The sequence below is a fragment of the Callithrix jacchus genome, chromosome 17, assembly GCF_049354715.1.
Source record: "Callithrix jacchus isolate 240 chromosome 17, calJac240_pri, whole genome shotgun sequence".
Classification (NCBI taxonomy): Eukaryota; Metazoa; Chordata; class Mammalia; order Primates; family Cebidae; genus Callithrix; species Callithrix jacchus.
This window is the reverse complement of record NC_133518.1, coordinates 54,389,556-54,412,110: the sequence shown is the minus strand read 5'-3', so window position 1 is coordinate 54,412,110 and position 22,555 is coordinate 54,389,556. Positions and strand designations below refer to the sequence as shown.

The window sequence follows — 22,555 nt, the reverse complement described above, 5'->3', positions numbered from 1 at the left end:
ATAAATAAATATATAAATACATATATCCTTTCTTTTTCTTTCTTTTCTTTTTTTTTTTTTTTGAGACAGAGTCTCACTCCATCACCCAGGCTGGAGTGGAGTGACCCGATATCAGCTTATTGCAACATTTGCCTCCTGGGTTCAAGCAATTCTTGTGCCTCAGCCTCCAGAGTAGCTGGGATTGAAAAATATATTTTTACCGAAACTTCAGATAAACGAAAAAATGAAACCAAGTCAACAATCACAGAATACACAGTTATCAAATAACCATTCCCTCCCATTCTCCACTCTCAAAACAGGCCCAAATAGTTTCTAGAAGAATTCTTCCTAACTATAAAATAAAAAGTAATCCTAATGCTACTAATGTGTTTGAGAATATAGTAAAAGAAGGCATTTTTTCTTATGAATAAAAATCTGATAACAAAACTCGACAAAGGCAAGTGCCAGGATCCTTCTCTTGCCGGGCCTCACTTCTTGGCATGTAGCTTTCCATTTTCAGAGTCATCTTGTGGTTGCAAAATGACTTCTACAACTCCAGTTATCATAGTGTACAGAGGAAGAGTCAGAGGGTACTTGCCAGCTTCATCAGCTTTCCTAAAAGCCCTGCCTAGTGACTTCCATTTAAACTGCTTTGGCCAACAGTGGGACGTGTGACCACTCCTAAGCTACAAGGAAGGCTGGAAAATGTAAACCACATTGTCATGTTGAATAAAATCAGAATTTTTCCAGGTAAAATACACGTGGACCAGTTAAGTTTAACTTTCAGACAAATAAGTGTGTTGGAACATACTTACAGTAAAAAAAATTATGCATTGTCCATTTAAGTTCAAATTCAACTGGGAATTTTGGTGTCCTGTTTTGTTTTAAAATCTGACAACATTGTCCATGAGGGATCAAGTAACCATAACCCTGACTTTTATAGTCATCACTTCTTTGTTTTTTGTTTTTTTTTTAAGATGGAGTTTCGCTCTTGTTACCCAGGCTGGAGTGCAATGGCGCAATCTCGGCTCACCACAACCTCCACCTCCTGGGTTCAGGCAAGTCTCCTGCCTTAGCCTCCTGAGTAGGTGGGAATTACGGGCACGTGCCACCATGCCCAGCTAATTTTTTGTATTTTTAGTAGAGATGAGGTTTCACCATGTTGACCAGGATGGTCTCGATCTCTTGACCTCGTGATCCACCCGCCTCGGCCTCCCAAAGTGCTGGGATTACAGGCTTGAGCCACCGCGCCCGGCCACTTCTTTGTTTTTTAAAACAGCTTTATTATTCAATGTGTATCCCCAGACACTGTAGTTTAGTCTTGCCATTAAAAAAATATTTTAAGTCTATTTTAATCTAAAGCTTCCTCTTCGATCCCTCCTAGTTCCTTAAAACTAATATAATAAAACAAGATGGTTTCAAAAGAATGAAGTCCAGGGACAACTTGTCCTACCAACATCAAGTCTTATTTTTAAAATATAGAAATTAAGATAGTGTGGGATTGGTATTAGGACAGGAAAAGAACAGAAAGTACAGAAATATACCATAAATATGCGTGCTTGTATCACTGGGATGAGAATGAACTATATCATGAATGGTGCTTGGACAACAGGATTTTATGGTAAACTGACTATAAAAAAGGCCAGCAATTGCTCCCCTCTCTGTAACTTGTTTTGGCTGATGAGATACTAGCAAACACTGCACACAGAGGCTTGCACAGTGAGTCCCTTTTGCAACCTGCTGCCATCACCTGCTGAGTGGTGAGAGCTATGTGGCTCACTGGCAATACGCCCGTTACCCCAGTGGACAACCCGCTAACCTCCAGGGCCTGAGTGACCCAGCTCACTGGCAACTGACCACAGACACATGAGTGAGTCCAGTTGAGCCCAGCCTCATAGGAATATAGGTTAAATAAATGGTGATTGTGTTAAGTCACTAAGTTTTGGGGTGGTTAGTTACACAGCAAATCTAATTGACACGTTACATGGATTCCTACCTCTCAACATACAAAAATTCCAGGTAGAGACTTAAATATATAAAAAAAAACTTTACACTTTCTGATATAGAAAAAAATCTTCATAACCTCAGGTTAGAAAAAGTTTTCTTTAGCAAGTTACCTTAAAAAAAAAAACCACATAAGGAAAAATTGTCAATCTTCATAACCTCAGGTTAGAAAAAGTTTTCTTTAGCAAGTTACCTTAAAAAAAAAAACCACATAAGGAAAAATTGTCAAATGTAACTACAAAAAACCCTTTATACCTCAATAATAACTATTAACAAAGTTAAAAGATAAATAATTAGCATTCAGAATATATAAAGGACCTCTACAAATCAAAAAGCAAAAGATAACTTAATAAGGAAATGGGCAACAGATGTAAACAGGTAATTCACGGAAAAAGAAACCTGCATGGCCACTATATACATATACATATACATATACATATACATATACATATACATATACATATACATATACATATACATATACGTATGCAAATATAACTTAATCTCATTAGTAGTTAGCGAAATGGAACTGAGAAGCCATTTCACATCTAAAAATTTTTGAAGCTCCATAACTGAGAATATGGAGAAAGGGTAGCCCTCATATACAGATGTTGGGAGTATAAATTGGTACAATACTTTGGAGACCAATTTGGCAACCTTTAGCAAATGATGATGACCTCCACCTCATCATCACATCGCATCATCACATATATGTAGAAACTCTCACACATGTGTACAAGAAGGAAATATGCAAGAATATCAGAGCACACTGTTTTTTACACCAGAAAACTAAAAATGACCCAAATATTCATCACCTAAAGAATGGATAATGTGGGAATTATAAACACCAAATTCAAGATAGTGGTTACCTCTGCAGGAGAGGAAAGGAGGCGTAATACGGAAAGGACACACGGGGGGCTTCACTATATTTGTGATGTATTTCTTAAGTCAGGGGCTGTGTACTTGGGTGCATATTAATCTCTGGCTCTACTCATATGTTTGAAAGATGACATAAATGTTCAATGTATTTTTTAAAGTGAAAACAATAAATCAAAGCTAAGCTCCAAAGAAGAACTCAAAGGTTATGACCCAAAAAGAAGTTTAAGGGATTAAGTTCATCACGAAGATGTCCCTCACCTGGGGTTACACCCAGTTCAACCCCAAACCCTGGGAATCACTCAGAAATTCTTCCTAAAGATAAGTCTTTGTTTTGCTGACACAGAGAATAGATTAAAATCAAAACAAAGCAATAAGGTACAATTTGAAAAGCAAGGGGCTGTAATGAATGCTAATGGCAGAAGGAACAAGTGAAAACAGAAAATAGTTCAATACTAGTACCATATTTCAGGGTGACAGCTGCCCCTCTACCCTGTGGGCCACTCCCGAGTGTGGAGTTCCATCAAACTGAAAAATACTATATTGTGATTTTTTTTTGAGGCGGAGACTCGCTCTGTTGCCCAGGCTGGAATTCAATCACATGATCTCGGCTCACTGCAACCTCTGACTCCCAGGTTCAAGCGATTCTCCTGCCTCAGCCTCACAAGTAGCTGGGACTACAGGCATGCACCACCATGCCCAGCTAATTTTTGTATTTTTAGTAGAGACGAGGTTTCAACATGTTGGCCAGGATGGTTTCGGTCTCCAGACCTTGTGGTCCACCCACCTTGGCCTCCCAAAGTGCTGGGAATACAGGCATGAGCCACCGCGCCCGGCCTATATGATTTCTAAGCCATTTGAGATAAATCTCTTACATCTTTATAGCACAACATACAGTTGTCACTATTTCCTGGTACATTTTACACAAGTAAACATCCTTGTCAGTGATGTAATGACTGCTGCTGTTAAACTATCTCAAATTTTCTTTAAAAAAAACAAACAAAACAAAAAACCCATAATGGATGAACACAAAGCTAAAACAAGGGAACAATACTCCTTCTGTTTTCTTCCCACAACACTCCCTGCTCCAGTCCCAGGTCTCCCCGGCATTAAAATACAGAGTAAAAGCACAGGGCTTGCCAGCCCAAGCCAAAGGCAGGAATCCAAACTTTCTCTAGGTCACAGGGTACCTGGGGAAAACTCCCAGTGTCTGTCAAGTGACATCAGCCACTGGGAGTTTTTATTACAAGCTTTTTTTTTTCTTTTTTGCTGTGTATATCAAGCTTTTTTATTAGTGAGTTGTCGATATCAATCCTCAGCTCAATAATAAAGTTGCTTTTTACTGGGTTTGTTTCAAGCCTATTGCTGGGCTTTGGTACTCTGAAGTCCACAAATTCAATGAGAAGCAAAGCAAATCAATTTAACCCACTTTATTCAAAGAACCTTTCATGACATTATTTTGCTTCATATGTTGACATCTCTTACAGCACATTTCCTGCTGTAATTTGTATTGCTATCATAGTATTCTATATAGGTTCATTTTTTTGTTTCTGCCTTTTTGTTTGTTTTTAAGACATTCAGTTTCAGTTTTATCTTCTTTTTGTCAGGCAATTTCATTTTTACCTTCTATAATGTATCACAAATGAACTTGATTCATTTCTTCATTTGATAAGCAAACATTTCTCATTTTGATAACATATTTGTGAGAACATTTTATCACAAGTTCATCTAGCACTATGCTTTAAATTAATCACAAGGATTTTTAGTGTCCTTGTTAGTGTATTGAAATTAAAACGCACTATCCCAATTTGGGGGCTTTAAGAGTTACTGCCTGTAGAAGCTGCAGTCTTTAGAGAATAAATTTTCTCCAGGCATTATATTTGCAACTCTTACTAAATTACCTGGTTGCCTGGATATCTCCTTGACCCAGTTAGAAGAAAGACTCCAATTTGCTCTTTTTCATAATCTCAAATTCAGAACCCACAAATAGAGTAATTGGTATGCAGATTCTTTGATGACTAGCTCTGTTCTTTGGAGAGCATGTTATGAATACTTTAGCCTTTTCTTTTAAAAAGGTTAGATTCATTCCTCCTCTGACTTCCTCCCACCAATAAGTAAATAAACGAAAACAAAATTTCAATAAAATATCCAACAAATAAAATTTTATGCCTATTGCCAATATTGTAACAAAGAATGTGGATGGTGCTTGCAGAGTATGCACAGAGGGCCTCTCATAAACTACAAAAGAATTTTAGGATTTTGTTAGGGGTATCCAATCTTTTGGCTTCCCTGGGCCACATTGGAAAAAGAATGGTCTTGAGCCACACATAAAATACACTAACACTAATGATAGCTGATGAGCTTAAAAAAAAAAAAAGCGCCGGTACATAAATCCATAATGTTTTAAGAAAGTTCATGAATTTGTATTGGGCTGCATTCAAAGTCCTCCAGGAGCTGAGGACAAGCTGGCTGTAATTACAATTGGATTACAAAAAAGTTGCTCCTTGGCCCTGTTAATCCTATTGGGCTGCATTCAAAGCCATCCTGGGCTGAGAGTTGGACAAGCTGGCTATAATTACAATTAGATTGCAAAAAAGTTGCTCCTTGGCCCTGTTAATCCCGGGAACCAGAACTCAAATCACTTCTTTCTGCTGAATCATCGAGCCCAAGTTCACAATTGAACACTGCATCCTGAACTAAAAGGTGTAAAGGTGAAAGCAAGTTTTAACAATCCCAATGATTTTTCTCTTTGTTAAATGGCAGAATCCAGCCAGTTGATTATTTGTCTTTTTGCAAAACCAGTTAACTGAATTCCAGGTATTTGTTCCAATTCAGAGTTCAGTTTTCACTGCACTTTATACTGAGTGGTTCTGTCAGTGTTTCTTTTGACACAAAAGTAGGCCTGGTGAACTATCTACCATTGATACAGCTTGTTCTGTCAATGCCAAATCACCCTTGAACCTGTCAATACAAATTAATCAACAGTATTACTTTGGTGACAGGCAATCATGTGTTTAATTAGCAACTCATGCTCCCAGCATGAATACAGAGCTAGGGTTCTCTGAATAAAATACAGGTGCCTAACCTGTCCTAAGATGCTGATTCAGGAGATCTGGTGTAGGGCCCAAGTGACTATTTGGAAAAAGCTTTCCCAGGGATTCTGATGCAATAGGGACAGAGACTGTCATAAATGCTACTGATATAAATAATACATGACGGCAGGGGGTGGGTTCTGTACTTTTTTTTTCCAACAAGGACAGGAGGCATTGTGTCAAGGACTATTGAAAGTGCAAAGATGATTTCATACCTTTTTTTTCTGTTTTTTTTGAGACAGAGTCTCAGTCTGTCACCCAGGTTGGAGTGCAGTGGTGCAATGTCCAGTGTCTGAATCAAGTGATACTCCCACCTCAGCCTCCTGAATAGTTGGGATTACAGGCATGTCTCACAACACCCTGCTAATTTTTGTATTTTAGTAGAGATGGGGTTTTGCCACATTGACCAGGCTGGTCTCAAACACCTGACTTCAAATGATCTGCCTTCCTTGGCCTCCCAAAGTGCTGAGATTACAGGCATAAGCCATTGTGCCCAGCCCATTTCACAGCTTTCTGGAATGTCAATTTTACTTGACAGGTAAGCAGTTTGAAATGTCATTTTTATTTTGGGTGGTGGTTTCATAGATATACATAACTGTCAAAACACATCTAACTAATCTTTAAGATCTGGGCATTTAATTATTATACCTCAATAAATGTCATTTTAAAATTAAAATATGGATACATTCTAGAGTAGAATGCAAAATGTGTATATTCTTTTTGGATATACTCTGAGACTTGATAGAAATAACCCTTTTAGATGAGTCCGATATGGTTTAGCTGTGTCCCCACTCAAATCTCATCTTGAATTATAGCTCCTATAATCCCCACATATTGTGAGAGGCACCTGGTGGGAGGTAATTGAATCATGGGGTAGAGTTTTTCCCGTGCTGTTCTTGTGATAGTGAGTAAGTCTCATGAGTTCTCATGGCTTTATAAATGAGAGTTCCCCTGCACACATTTTCTTGCCTGCCACCATGTAAGACTTGCCTTTGCTCCTCCTCCATCTTCCACCATGATTGTGAGGTTTCTCCAGCCACATGGAACTGTGAGTTTATTAAACTCTTTTCTTTATAAATTACCCAGTTTTGGGTATTTCTTCATAGCAATATGAAAATGGACTAACACAGTCCCCCGATGCAGGGAGGCAACCAGTTCACTCCCCTCTGCTTGGGGTAGGGGAGAGGGGTTGAGAAAAAGAGGGTAAAACCTTTTGTAAACACCCAAGAGTATTTCAAAAATGTCTGGGTTTAGAAATCCTTTCACTTCCAGTGCTTCTCATTCATTTCACTACCTATGACCCAATCCCCTCTCATCTCTTTACTGTCCACTTACCACTGGCCTTTTTGCTTAAAATTGTGACATGGTAATTGCCCCATAAACTGCATACCTCAACATACCTTGGCTTTCCATTGAAACTACTCTCTATAACCCTAATGTGACAGGCAAGCAGTCCAAACCAATGCCATCTTGGCTCCTGCAATTTGTAGTAAGTAACTAAGGTCTGTAACTTCCACCCTACCCAGACAATGTGTAAACTAACTTATCTTGACTTCTGTGAACCACTTAAGTAACAATCGGAATGTCCGAAGTCCCCCGGCCCTTGGAATATCCAAAGCCCCTCACCCTCACCCCTGCCCAGGAGGTTGTTTACAAAATGTCCATAGTCCACTGGCCCTTGGAATGTCCGAAACCCCTCGCCCTCACCCCCTCCCAGGAGGTGGTTTACAGGCATAAAAGGTCTTGACACCCTCCTTTCAGGGCCATGGGTTAGAGAGATGTGAGTCCTCTGCAGCCACCGGCAATAAAGACCCGGTAATTTGGCCTAGTCTGTCTCAGTGGTGATTTCGTGCTAGCGTGGTTACAACATTTGGAGGCCCCAGCGAGATTTTCCATCATCACTCAGACAAAATACCTGGAGTCTCACGCGAGCGGCTGCTCCCACCTCAGGGATCTCTAGGGGAGGCACTCCCTGAGATGTTCCAGGACCCCAAAGTTCCAGCCCTGTGGTGGAAGGGCAACTACCTTGCTGACATTCACCCAAAATTCCTTAGGGTCCCAGAAACCTCCAGAGGTAAGTCGGGTCTGGAAATCGGGGGGCTGGTCCATTAGGAGCCTAAGTCAGGAGACCAGACACAGTCATTAATCTCTGACTAGGCAAGCCTACCGTGAGACATCACTGGAGGCTCGGGTAATTCAGTTTTCGGATGTCTTCTGCAACCTCAGTGTGAGAGAGTGAGCGTGTTTATGTGTGGTCCCACGGTCAGCGGGCTACAGAACCTGTGTGGGCATTCACCCACGGTTCCACGGAGACATCATAGGGTATAATGATGATTCACCTCTGCAGTGACCAGGCCTGGTGTTTATATGGGTACACCTTAGCCAAGACGCTCTGAAACATCCCTTTGGGAATGTGGCCGGGCAGGCATCAGATTGGTCTCCCACGGGGGACACCCACCCTGTGTCTGTCTAACTGTCATGTGGTCCTGTCTATATTGTAGATTCTGTAGTTTTCTGAGGTGCCTATTAACTGATCTGTGGTGGTTTAGGCTTGCCTCACTAAGGCCAGACAATGTTCTCAATTGGTTAAATAACCATTGGTTGCAGGGGACTTTCACTGACTTTATGCCCCTAGAAATAACTTTATTCTCCTTTCTCTTCCTCTTCCCCTTTCACCATTAGGCCCCTCCTTTTCTCTTTTAAATGTCAGGGAGGCAATTCTGCCCCTGGTGACTCAGTTGTAGCTTTTTCTGGAATCTTAGAAGTCACACTCTAGGGAAGACAAGCAAGGACTCTTTGTCTGCCTAGGGTGAAAAAAAAGAAGAAAAAAGAGAGAGACCACTGTATATTCTGTCAGAAAGTGGTTAAATTTCCTATCCTCACCTGATCTCCAACTTTTGGCATCACCCCTGGTGTTGGGAGGCTCACTGCCACCAACCAGTTGATACTGACTGGAAAAGGTTTTGTGATCTCTATGAGCCATGATGAATTCAAAATTCACACCCAGCTAATTTGCTGGCCCATTTGTTCATTTGTTTTGTCACTCTTCAACCTTCCCTAAGCCCTTTGACTCCAGGGCACATCTAAGGGAAGATCCTACCGAAGTGGTTTTTATCTCCTAAAAGCTTACCATTCACCGCTGTGCTCCCAGGTGGGTGACATCAACCTGCACTCCGGCTGCTTCTGTGCATCTTCTTGCCTCGTGCCAGGGATAGGCCTATCAAGCTTGTTGCCCCCTCCTTACAAAAGCTTGCTACAGACGCATGCTTAAAACCGGTGCTGGAAAGGGCAAGTCACAAGTACAATGCTTTCCAGAACTGAGAGTACCACAAAAGCAAACAGGTCCGGGTAACGACTGGTAGGTTAAAAAAACAAAACAAAACAAAAAACAGATGGGATCGTCTGGTTCCCGGCCCTGCAACTCACTCCAGTGCATGACGGCCAATTTCAAGGCTGGATTTTCAGGCCAATATGGAGTAAAACTAACCCCTCAAAAAACTCTGTACCCTGTTTAAATTGGAGTGGCCATCGTTTGGGGTGGGGTGGCCTGATACGGGGACATATGATCCCAAGGTAACCCAGTCTGTATAGAATGTGGTAACAGGTTCTCCTGGGCACCCAGATCAGTTTCCATACATTGACCAGTGGCTAGGCTTAGTTCAACAGCCCCCTTCATGGCTTGAACGCTGCATAAAACAAGCTGAGTTACAAGTTATGCTGGCAGGCCCTAAGAAAGCCCCTTCTGCACCAGCCATACTTCCCACTCAAGCAAAGAATCAGGAATTACCTCCATCCTACTCAAGGCCCTCTGAACCAGGGCCTCAGCACCCCACCTCCTGGACAGCACCAGTAACAAACCCTTGTCCCTCCTGCACACCTGCAGCAGCGCTCCACACCCACCGGCGGTCCTTCCTCTCTGAGAGGCACCCCCATCAGGAGAAAACAATTAGGGTTGCCCATTCTTTGTTCACATCCCTTTCTCGTCAATTGACTCATATAACTAGAAGGTGATAAAAATTAAAGAAAGGGCCGAACCACTAGGTGAGGGAACAAGCTTTATTAAGAGCAGGGCAAAAGCTGCCAGGCTGCACCCAAAAATTGGTGCGCAGCACCCAAGGTGTGGCAAAAAAATTTTTTATGGCCTGCAAGCCAGCAGATGTATCTGGTGTGAGGGGCTGTGCAGGAGGGGAGGGGCTGGGGAACTGTTGGGTTTAATAGTTCCCAGGAGGGGGTCGTGCTGGGGAACTGCTAAGAGAGTTCCCGAGAGGGGGTGGTGCTGGGAAACTGCTGAGATGGCTAGAGGGGGAGGTTTAAGGACCTGCTGAGATGGAAAGTTCCCCGGGAGGGGGTCATGCTAGGAGGCTGGGGAACTTAAGGCAGCAGTGGGGTTTTAAGATGGAGTAAGTTCTGTCAGAAGGCTTAACATCCCCCGTTCTTTGAGAAGCCCCAGGCTTTGACAGGGCTCTTAGAATCTGTACTCCAGACTCATCACCCCACTTGGGACAACTGCCAACAATTATTCCTGATTCTGTTCACCACAGATGAAAGAGGCAGAATTAGACAGGGCGCCCTGAAAGCCATCATAGGTCCAGGGGGAGGAACAGTAGAAGAGAACTGGGATCGAATTGAAGAGGTTTTTCCCTCTACCCAACCCCAACACTCTGAACACTTTTCACCGGTATCTTTTACAAGGGGTTAAGGAGGTGTCTAGGAGGCCCATCAACCTCTTCAAGGTAGGGACAGTGACTCGGGGTCCACAGGAGTTGCCGGCTGCTTTCCTAGAACACCTACAAGAGGCGTACGGTACGTATACTCCTAGAGACCCTGAGGCCCCGGAAAATCAACAGTACATTAACTTGGCTGTTGTCTCCCAATCAGCCCCAGATATCAGGAAAAAGTTACAAAAACTACATGGATTCCAGGGAATGAATTTGACCAAATTGCTAGAAATTGCCCAGAAGGTTTTTAATAACAGGGATACTCCTGGAGTCACACAAAACAAAAAAGTTACTAAGGCAGTAACAGCAGCCTTCAGAAAACATGAGTCATTCCACAAGAGCAGGGGGCCTTGCAAAAGGGCCCCTGCGATCCCCGGTCCCCATTAGAAAGAAATCAATGTATGTACTGTAAACAAGAGGGACATTAAAAAATAAGTGCCCTGAGAGAAAAAAACGAGTAACTGCTCAAATTTTTTTTTTTTAAAGTCAGGATTAACCGGGCCAGGGTTCTTATTTGTTAAGCGCCCCCAGAGCGCAGGGTTACTTTAAAGATTGGGGGCAAACCTATCAGTTTTTTAGTAAACAGCGAGGCAGCCCACTCCATCCTTCCTCAGCCTCTGGGACCACTACCCAGTAGGAAAACAGTCATCCAGGAGAGACCATGACCAGTTCATGGACCACAAATCGAGTTGTTAAGAAAGGGCACCGTTACCCATTCCTTCTTAGTTCTTCCAGAATGCCCTTACCCTCTATTAGAGTGGGACCTACTTCACAAACTCCGAGCAACCATCTCCTTCTGCAGAAATCAAGCCTGCCTCTCCATGCCCCCTTTTTCCCTCCATATCAAAAGCACCTCAGCAAATCCTCATCACTTGTGCTCTGTCAGAGAGGATCTCTTGCAGGAAGCTTTATCACCGGAAACAAATCAGGAATCAACGTCAAACGTCCTCCGCCAATTGCAGGAGAGTGTACCCGGACTGTGGGCTAAGACCAATCCCCCAGGTCTGGCAGAACACTGTACCCCGGTTGTGGTCTAGCTGTTGGCAACGGCAGCTCCGGTCCAGGTATGGCAATACCCAATGAGTCAGGAAGCCAGGCAGGGAATCACTTCACACATAACAAGACTCCTGGAAGGAGGAATTCTCACCACCTGTAAGTCACCCTGGAACACCCCTCTGCTCCCTGTTCTAAAACCTAGCACAAAGGATTACCGGCCAGTACAGGACTTAAGGAAAGTAAATAAAAGATAAAAGGTTACTTACCTGGGCTACATCATAGAAAAGGGCAACCGGGCACTGGCGCCCAGCCGAGTCCAAGCAGTACTGCAGAGACCCACCCCTACCACAAAATGCTAAGTTCGGGAGTTCCTTGGGATGGTAGGGAACTGTAGGCTACGGATTTTAGGTTCTGCTGAAATAGCCAAGCCACTGTATGCCTGCACAGGAGGGAATCAACCCCTAATTTGGACAGTAGTAGAACAACAGGCTTTTAATAAAGCCGCTCTGACCTCGGCCCCAGTCCTGGCCTTGCCAGATATTTCTAAACCCTTCCGATTGCTTGTACATAAAAAACAACGAATCACGAAGAGGGTGTTCACCCAGGTATTAGGATGATGGTCCAGGCCAGTCGCCTACCTATCAAAAAAACTTGATCCTGTAGCCTCTGGGTAGTCAGCCTGCCTTCGGTCTGTGGCAGCAACAGCCCTGTTAGTAAAAGAAGTGAACAAACTGACTCAGGAGCAGGAATTAAACCTAGTAGCACCCCATGCAGTAGAATCACTACTCCACGGGGCTCCAGGAAGGTGGCTGTCTAATGACCGCATAGCACAGTATTAGGCTCTTCTCTTGGACCAGCCCTGCATCAAGTTCCTGAAGACTACAGTCGTAAATCTGGCCTAAAGTTCCTAAAGTCCCTGAAGACTATAGTAAATCCGGCCTAACGTTCCTGAAGACTACAGTGAATCCGGCCTAAAGTTCCTGAAGACTACAGTAAATCCGGCCTAAAGTTCCTGAAGACTACAGTGAATCCGGCCTAAAGTCCCTGAAGACTACAGTGAATCCGGCCTAACATTCCTGAAGACTACAGTGAATCCGGCCTAAAGTCCCTGAAGACTACAGTGAATCCGGCCTAAAGTCCCTGAAGACTACAGTGAATCCGGCCTAAAGTCCCTGAAGACTACAGTAAATCCGGCCTAACGCTCCTGAAGACTACAGTGAATCCGGCCTAAAGTCCCTGAAGACTACAGTGAATCCGGCCTAAAGTCCCTGAAGACTACAGTAAATCCGGCCTAACGCTCCTGAAGACTACAGTGAATCCGGCCTAAAGTCCCTGAAGACTACAGTGAATCCGGCCTAAAGTTCCTGAAGACTACAGTGAATCCGGCCTAAAGTCCCTAAAGACTACAGTGAATCCGGCCTAACGCTCCTGAAGACTACAGTGAATCCGGCCTAACGCTCCTGAAGACTACAGTGAATCCGGCCTAAAGTCCCTGAAGACTACAGTGAATCTGGCCTAAAGTTCCTGAAGACTACAGTGAATCCGGCCTAAAGTCCCTAAAGACTACAGTGAATCCGGCCTAACGCTCCTGAAGACTACAGTGAATCCGGCCTAACGCTACTGAAGACTACAGTGAATCCGGCCTAAAGTTCCTGAAGACTACAGTGAATCCGGCGTAACGCTCCTGAAGACTACAGTGAATCCGGCCTAACGCTCCTGAAGACTACAGTGAATCCGGCCTAACGCTCCTGAAGACTACAGTGAATCCGGCCTAAAGTTCCTGAAGACTACAGTGAATCCGGCCTAACGCTCCTGAAGACTACAGTGAATCCGGCCTAACGCTCCTGAAGACTACAGTGAATCCGGCCTAACGCTCCTGAAGACTACAGTGAATCCGGCCTAACGCTCCTGAAGACTACAGTGAATCCGGCCTAACGCTCCTGAAGACTACAGTGAATCCGGCCTAAAGTTCCTGAAGACTACAGTAAATCCGGCCTAATGCTCCTGAAGACTTCAGTTGTAAATCCGGCTCACTGACGCCTAATAGTGAGCCAGAAGAACCCATACATGACTGTCAACAAATAATAGATGTCATCCAAACCGATCAACTGGACCTCACCGACGTTCCCTTATGGAACCCGGAAGAGGTACTGTATACCGGTGGCAGCAGTTTTATGCTCAACGGAGTGAGGTATGCGGGGGCAGCAGTAGTCACCCTAGAGCAGGTCATCTGGGCCCAGGCCCTTCCTCATGGGACTTCAGCCCAAAAGGCTAAACTTATGGCCCTGATAAAAGCCTTAAACTGGGCAGAAGGAAGGACTGTCACTATTTATACTGACAGCCCTTATGCCTTTGCTACAGCTCATGTACGTAGAGCAATATATAAAGAAAAAGAACTACTTACGTCAGAAGAAAAAGCTATTAAAAATAAAGAGGAAATTCTAGCCTTGCTGGAGGCTACATGGAAGCCTAAGACTGTGGCACTAGTCCACTGCAAGGGACACCGAAAGGGGGATTCACCAGAGGCAAGGGAAGACAGGGCTGCTGACCCTCCTTGTAACCCTGCCCGCCCAGTTCTGCCCCTTCCTCCCACGTACTCCTCAGGTGAGAAGAACTTTGCAAAGGAAAGGGGTGCCGCACAGGGCTCCACAGGATGGTGAATACTGCCAGACCAAAAAATTGTGGTCCCCAAGGCTCTAGGATGGGCTCTAGTTAAAAACACACACCAGACCACTCACTTAAAACAAACCAGACTAACGGAACTGCTAAAAGCCAAGTATTACATTCCCATTTACATAAACTTATCAAGAAAGTAGCTACTCAGTGTAATGTATGTGCCCGAGTAAATCCGGAAAAAAACAGGTCTAGCCAGGTAAAAGTAAAACTCAAAGGAACTAGTCCTAAAAAGCACTACTAAGTAGATTTCACTGAAATAAAACCCCTAGTAAATGACTATAAATACCTCCTGGTGTTTATAAATACGTTCTCTAAATGGGTCAAAGCCTTCCCCACTAAGTCTGAGACTGCTTTAGTTGTCACAAAAAAACTATTACAAAACATTGTTCCTCTGGGTTCGGCCTCCCTCTAATGCTAGGGTCAGACAATAGGCCCACCTTTACTGCACGAATTTCTCAGGGCCTCGCCAAGGCCCTGGATATATCCTAGAAATTACACTGTGCCTATCGTCCCCAAAGTTCAGGACAGGTCAAACGAATAAACCGGACCCTAAAAGAAACCCTAACAAAGTTTATCCTAGAGAACAGTGAAAACTGGGTCAGCCTGCTTCCTTTTGTCCTCCTCCGCATCGAAAGCACACCCTATCAGAAAGGCTTCTCCCCTTTTAAAATCATGTTTGGCAGGCCCCCTCCCTTACTCCCCAGACCCGTGGATACCGCGCATGCTAAAGTGCATAACTATACACTCCTTAAGTCCTTACAGGCACTTCAGTCTATTCAATCCCAGTTACACCAGCTCATTAAAGACACCCGTCCCACCCCAATAAACCTCGCAGACCAGCCGACACACCCCTTACAGCCTGGAAACTCTGTCCTTGTGAAAATTCGCCACCTCTGGCCTCATCCCCTCCTCCACCCCCCGGCAAAGTTGAAAGGGACCCTACACGGTTATCCTGACCACACCCATCGCACTCAAGGTGGACAAATGCCTAAATTCATCACACCCACGTCAAGGCTGCCCCACCAGAAAGATAACAGAGCGTCAAACACTCATCCCTCGATTCACTAAAACTAAAACTTGTGCGCTCTTCGTGCTCACCGCCCTGGCCACCCCAATCCGTCCTGTAAATCCCTATCGTCATCCCTTTACTGGTTAAATTAGGCATTGCTGGCTCCACTGCAGTTGGAATATCAGCTCGTGTATCTGGGGACCAAAATTTTAAAACTCTCTCTCAGCACGTAAATACTGATTTAAGGCACTTAAAAAACTCCATTTTCCAACTCAATGATCCGGTTAAGTCGTTGGCTAAAATGGTCCTCCAAAACAGGCAAGGACTAATTTCATTATTTTCAAAACAAGGGGGATTATGTGCCACCTTTAACAAACAATGTTGCTTCTATGCTAATAGGTCAGGCCTCATCTGAGAGAGAGCCTCTCCCTGGTCAAACAAAATCTCTAAACCAGAAAACAACTTCAAAAGGCTTCAAAAAGTTGATAACAAAAAACTGTTTTCCTGGGCCCCTTGGCTCACTTCCCTCCTCACGAGCCTGGTGGGACCTCTGGCCCTACGCCTACTGGGACTCATGTTCTGCCCCTGCCTCCTAAATCAACTCTCAGGTTCATTAAATCTAAGGTAAACTCTGTAAAATTAATTATTATTAAGGTTTCAATATAGGCCCTTAAAACAAACAAACAATACTCACCTGCTGGAGGAATAAATGATTTAATTACTGTAAATAAAACAAGGGGGGAATGTGACACGGTAATTACCACATAAACTGCATACCTCGGCCATACCTCGGCTTTCCGTTGAAATTGCTCTCTGTAACCCTAATGTGACAGGCAAGCAATCCAAACCAACGTCACCTTGGCCCCTGCGACTTGTAATAAGTAACTAAGGTCTGTAACTCCCACCCTACCCAGACGATGTGTAAACTAACGCTTATCTTGACTTCTGTGAACCACTTAATCGACAATTGGAATGTCCAAAGTCCCCTGGCCCTCAGAATGTCCAAAGCCCCTCACCCTCACCGCCCTCCCTCCTCCGCCCCGCCAAGGGGGTGGTTTACAAAATGTCCATAGTCCACTGGCCCTCGGAATGTCCGAAGTCCCTCGCTCTCGCCCCCCGCCAGGAGGTGGTTTACTGGCTTAAAAGGTCTTAACACCGTCCTTTCGGGCCGCGGGTTAGAGAGATACGAGTCCTCCGCCGCCAGCAATAAAGACCCTGTAATTTAGCCTAGTCTTTGTCTCAGTGGTAATTTCGCGTTCACTCGGTTACAACAAAATGACCCCAAATCCTCAAAAAATTAAAGTTCCACTGTTTATTATAATTGGAAATTTTATGTCTGTTGTCACTGAGCAGATGGTCTAATGACTCCAAGGCACTAGTTTCAGAAATCGCACACTGCAAACAATTTTCACACAAAAATGTTTTAAAAGGCTATCAGGTACGGGGCTGATTGTAAGTAGGATCGAACCTAAGAATTATGCCATAGTGCCTGACTTTGTAAAGATAATAGCAGAGAGTAATATGGGTCAGTAGCAAGGGATGGAGAAAACAGTGCTCAAAACGAGGTACGTTCAGTGTGCTCTTTTCATCGTGTGTGATCCAATGGCTGAATAGCAGATAGGAAACAGGATTCAAGGTCTGAAGCACGGTCTGGATCTATTGACACTGGGTGTCATTTTATCTCTTGCTGGGGTACACATTTGCTTCTGGATTTAAGTAACGTGCGTTATAATGATTTAAGGACTACAAAACCACAAGGTTATGAGAGCGTAAAACATAGAGCGTGTAAGCAAAAGCCTAGAAAAACGCAACGCGGTAGGACAGGAGCAAGGCACAAAGACAAGAGCCACAACAAGAGACGCGCGCCACGCTTTCCAGACTCCCGGCAGCCTTTGCGCAGCCTGCCCGCAGCCCGCCCGCAGCCCCTCGGGCGGCCCGGGGCGGGGCCTGGACCTCGCGCTCGCATCACGCCCCCTCCGTACCTGCTCTCAGCTCGCCTTCCGCCCCGAATATGCGCATGCGCTATTCGCACTTAGCAGTCCTGAAAACGCTCCGGATGGCCGACTCCGAGACCCCGGCGAGAGGCCTCAGAGTTTGCCTTCTTACCTGCTCGGCATAGGCCGCAGTCTCCTGCTACTCCCGCCTCCCTCAGGCACTCTGGCCGCGAGAATGGAGGAGCCGGGAAGAGAGTACGGTTCTGATTGGAGAACCTGCGTGTTTACATTCCTACTTCTCCCGGGGAGTGGACGAATTTAGCCCGCCTCTTCCTTCCCGTTGTTTAAGGTAGTTGGTTGCCCTCCTGTCCGTCAGAGGTGCACCCGCAGGTGGCGTGTCGCCGTCTTCCCATTTGCTTTGCTGGGTGACTCAGTTTGGTTGTGGGCTGCGAGAGTGCCTTGAGCTTTTCGGTGGAAGATGCCGGACAGTAACTTCGCAGAGCGCAGCGAGGAGCAGGTGTCTGGTGCTAAAGTCATCGCCCAGGCCCTGAAAACGCAAGTACGGTGAACCCTCCTGGAATGAAAGGCTCCTACGGAAGCTGGCGGGGACCGCGATGTTGTCTTGGAGACGAGTAGAACTGGGCGATAGGAGTCTGGGGATTTCCTTTTAGCGCCTGAAAGAGAGGGAAGGATGTGGCGATGTAGTGGGGCCCTGGGAGTTTATTCCCCTGTTCTTCATCCCTCAGGATGTGGAATACATATTTGGCATCGTAGGCATCCCAGTAACCGAAATCGCCATTGCTGCCCAGCAGCTAGGCATCAAGTACATTGGAATGAGGAACGAGCAAGCGGTGAGTATGGGCGCAGGTGGTTGAATCCGTTACTGGGAATGATCAGTAATAGCGGTAGATATGCATTGCGAACACTCAGTATTTACCAGTCTTTTGCTGCTTTACACATATCAATCACTGCTGAAAATTAGCTGTTGTTAAACCTAGTTGACAGATGAGAAAAGACATACAACTTGCCTTTGGTGACACAGCTGGTAGTAGCAGAGGCAGGGTTTGAACCCACGTATTCTGGGTCTGAGTCCATGCTCTTACTACTATACTGTATGTCGCGATTGGAAGGAACAGTTTCAGGGTAAAGTCTGACTTCTCTATTAGGCTACGAGCTCCATGAGAGCAGGGATATTATTTCTTCAGGACACATCTGTACCCCCAGTGCTAAGTATGGTGCCTGCATAAGAAAGGTGTTCAGAGATTACCTGTGGGATGAATGAGTGAAGGCAAAGTCTGTTGCATGATCGGTTTGGGGCAGGTTGGAGGATATTACAAATGGTTAAGTCTTGATGAAAACTCAGGTGTCTCAGATCCTAGCCTAGCTCTCTTTCCACCGCATCATGCTGCCACCTTTCTTAGAGGCTTATTTGGAAGCAGGATAAGGAAGGTATGGCATTTTGTTAATCCACTTAAAGTGCATCGTCTGCCAATCCAGCTTTGCCCTTCTCGGTAGTGCTGGCTTAAAAGATCAAGAATCCACTTGTGTGATATCACATACTGTCAGTCCAGCTGAGGCTAAGTATTCCTGCTTTACAATCCCACTGTTGCCTTCTAATTTAGATTCTTGCTTCCTCTTGCCCAGACAGTGGCCTTTGCCTCCTTAAGTGGTGCCTTTTGCCATCAGATGTGAGTGCCTGGAGGGCAGAAGTTGTGTGGGTTTTTTTTTTTTTTTTTTGAGATGGAGTCTCACTCTCACAGGCTGGAGTGCTGTGGTGCCATCTTGGCTCACTGTAACCTCTGCCTCCTGGGTTCAAGCAATTCTTCTGCCTCAGCCTCCTGAGTAGCTGGGACTACAGGCACATGCCACTATTATACATTACTTATTCATTGAATGATATTATTTTTCTACAAAGTTTGAGATTTATATTTTTTATCTTAAAACTAGCAGGTCTTGAGTTTCTGTTGCTTCTACGTTTTACTTTTCTTTGTTAGAATAATATTCTATTCTTATATCTGTGTGAGAAAATGAAGCTATTGGCCTCTAAATGGAACCTATATTTAACTGGTTTTCTAGAGATGATATATCTGCCACTGATTTCTTCATACAGGAAATATTTGTTGACTAAGTAGTGTATACTAAAGATTGTGCTATGTAACCTGTAGGAGAGAGAGATGTAAAGAAAAAACTCATCAATTATAACTCTCACAACAGATTTAGTAGCACAGAAGGGGTGACTGATTCTCTTTGAGGGCGGAGAAGATTGCCTGTAGAGATAATGTTAGTTCATGTGGTTCCATCAATGTAGGTAAAGGCATGGTGAGCTGTGAGGCTGGTAGGTAGGCTGAAGGGAGGTTGTGGAGAATCTAGAAAGAGTTTGAACTTTTTTTTTTTTTTTACAGTAGGCAATGGTGGAGACTAAAGATTTTTCTTAACAGGTGGGAGATGTAATTAGGCTTGTACTTCAGAAAGATGATGCCAGGCATGGTGGTACACGCTGGTAATCCCAGCTACTTAGGAGGCTGAGGCAGGAGGATTACTCAAGTCCAGGAGTTAGAAGCTGCCTGGGCAACATAGCACGACCTCTGTCTCTAAGTTGTATTTCAGCCCTTGTGAGCTGGGGCAAGGGATTTTAGGTCCCATGTGCTATGTTGGATGCTGGATACAGAGGTGAATGATAGTCTGTTCCTGGCTTTAAGGGGCTTACAACCTAGCTGTGGAGACAGACACAAACAATTGTATTATAATGTGGTAAGTGTTGTAATAGAAAGATACCCAGGGTGCTACAAAGCCTAGAGAAGGAGTACCCCACTCAGCTTCCCACAGGAGATGATATCTGAGCTGTCCTGAAGGATGAGCAGGCATTAGGAAGGAGAAGGCCGGCTCCTCTGGAGATGATTCCTAGATTTTGGGCCTACTTGATTGTGTGGATCATAGTTTCTGTGACCGAGACTGGGAATATAGAGGGAAGAGCCAATTTGGAGGAGAAAGGTGATGTTCAGTTTGGAACACATGCATTTGAGATTCTGGTGGACCATCCCAGTGCATATATTCCTCAGGCTTAGGCAGCCTGACTTTTTTTTTTTTTTTGAGATGGAGTTTCGCTCTTGTTACCCAGGCTGGAGTGCAATGGCGCGATCTCGGCTCACTGCAACCTTCGCCTCCTGGGTTCAGGCAAGTCTCCTGCCTCAGCCTCCTGAGTAGCTGGGATTATGGTCATGCGCCACCATGCCCAGCTAATTTTTTGTATTTTTAGTAGAGATGGGGTTTCACCATGTTGACCAGGATGGTCTCGATCTCTTGACCTCGTGATCCACCCGCCTCGGCCTCCCAAAGCACTGGGATTACAGGTTTGAGCCACTGCACCCGGCTTTTTTTTTTTTTTTTTTTTAATTTCAAAACAGAGTTTTGCTCTTGTTGCTCAGGCTGGAGTGCAATGGCACAATCTCGGCTCACTGTAACCTCCGCCTCCCGGGTTCAAGTGATTCTCTTGCTTCAGCCTCCTGAGTAGCTGGGATTACAGGTGCCTGCCATAATGCCTGGCTAATTTTTTGTATTTTTAGTAGAGACAGGGGTTCACCATGTTGGCCAGGATGATGTCCACCTGCCTTGGGCTCCCAAAGTGCTGGGATTACAGGCATGAGTCGCCACACCTGGCCCAGCCTGACTTTGTGGTAGTCAAAGGAAAACTTAAATGGGGCCTGAACTAAAGGAAGTGACAGAATTATTCAGAGGGAACATAAAAACAGCCTAAGGCATTTGGGAGCATGTTTGTGCTAAAGGGAAAGATGTAGTTGGTTGGATTTGATTATGTTTGATTAGATCTTTTGTGTAATCAAGACATATTGATCAATTGGCCAGCAAGTAGGCAGACTGGCAGCAAGTTAATTGTTCTTGAGAGCTTACTGTGTATGAGGACTATTCTGAGTGTTTTACACATATAAACGGATTTCATCCTCACAACAATGCTTTGAATTATTTTCATTTTATAAATGAGGAAACAGAGATGCAGAGCAACTTCCCAAAATTACACAGTAGAAACTAGGGAAGCTGGGATTTAAATCAAAACAGATTGGCTCCAGAATCTGCTCTCTAAGTACTGTGTGCACCATTCTGCCCGTGAATGGAGGTAGTTTAGTATTGAAACAGATTTTTTATGGTCATAAAACTAGTTACCTCTCAACTTTTGACATTTACTACCAAGGAATATACTTTTTGTTACATGTTGTTGTATATTGTGCATTGCCTAGCACCGTTTCTTACCCAGCTATCATAAGTGGGCAACTCTTTTGGGTGTCTAAATAAGTGGTCTTGCATTTCTTAGGAATTGTCTTATTATTGTCCTAATGTGAATTTGGCCTTATATGCAAAAGGGAAGAGAGACAAGGCCGAAAGAGAACAGCAGCCCAGGAAAAGAGCAGAGCCTTGGTGCAGCTCCTCAGTGGGCATATGATAGTGGAACCAGTTAAGATTATGATCCATAAACATTCATTTGTTTTTTTACATTTATGTCTTTAATGTGGATTTACTTAAGACAGTATACTACATTTAAAGCTGAATGGAGCCTAGGAAATACCCAATTTATTGTTATTTCTAAAGAAACGAGAAGAAATAATGCTGGGGGAAAAATGATGTCCCAGACTGAGAAGAAGAATTGGAGAGAGCAATCAGCATTTTTCCAGGTTATCTGTTTGCGTTTAATTTAGTGTCCTCTCTCTTCCTGATTGTGAGCTGAAGTAGAATTACAAGGTAAAAACTATTCATGTGCAGGCCATAAAGGGAATCTCAATAAAATGCCAAGGATTGAAAACATGAAGTATATGTAACTTGACCATGTAGAAGTAAAGTGGAACTCAGTAACAGATCACACACACACACACACAAACACCCTCAAATATTTGGAAATTAAGCAACATACTTTTTGGTACTTTGTAAATATTTGAAAAGATTAACAAAATCAATAAACTTCAAGCTACACTGATCGAAATAAAAGAGAAACCAGATTACTAATAAAAGGAGATACCACTGCAGATCCTAATTAACCAGTGGGTCAAAGAAGAAATCACAATGGAAAATAGAAAATATTTTGAATAGAATGATAATGAAAAGATGCAATCTCAGACTTGTAACCTATAACTAAAGCAGTTCTTGGAGGGAATCATTTTAAATCTATTAGTAAAGAAAATTAAAAGCCAATGTTCTGAATTTGTATTTTAAGAAGCTAGAAAAGTAAATCAAATTCAAAATGACTGAAATAATAAATAACAAGAA

General features: G+C 44.1%; 2 protein-coding genes across 58 annotated transcripts in view; one reads left to right on the top strand and one right to left on the bottom strand.

The window, feature by feature from the left end:
* The window catches only part of BTD (biotinidase), a 47,021-nt gene extending 29,539 nt beyond the window's left edge, over positions 1-17,482 (bottom strand). For 2 of the 8 annotated variants that reach the window (XM_078354300.1, XM_017965885.4), the window contains exon 1: positions 17,333-17,482. Coding sequence is in view for 1 of the 8 variants with exons in the window: in XM_002759690.8 (XP_002759736.2) it covers positions 17,457-17,467 (11 nt within the window). In the remaining 7 variants the exon portion in view is untranslated. Of the gene's footprint in view, positions 1-11,931; positions 12,134-12,303; positions 12,373-16,127; positions 16,203-17,332 lie in introns of those variants that run through there. The other 6 variants (XM_017965882.5, XM_078354302.1, XM_002759690.8 and 3 more) reach the window with 6 other exon arrangements.
* HACL1 (2-hydroxyacyl-CoA lyase 1) overlaps positions 17,379-22,555 on the top strand; it is a 94,291-nt gene continuing 89,114 nt past the window's right edge. For 23 of the 50 annotated variants that reach the window (XM_054247118.2, XM_054247117.2, XM_078354291.1 and 20 more), the window contains exons 1-2: positions 17,659-17,843; positions 18,031-18,135. In XM_054247118.2, coding sequence (XP_054103093.2) covers positions 17,763-17,843; positions 18,031-18,135 — 186 coding nt within the window. In that variant the 5' untranslated portion in view covers positions 17,659-17,762. Of the gene's footprint in view, positions 17,634-17,658; positions 18,136-22,555 lie in introns of those variants that run through there. The other 27 variants (XM_078354289.1, XM_078354281.1, XM_078354286.1 and 24 more) reach the window with 4 other exon arrangements.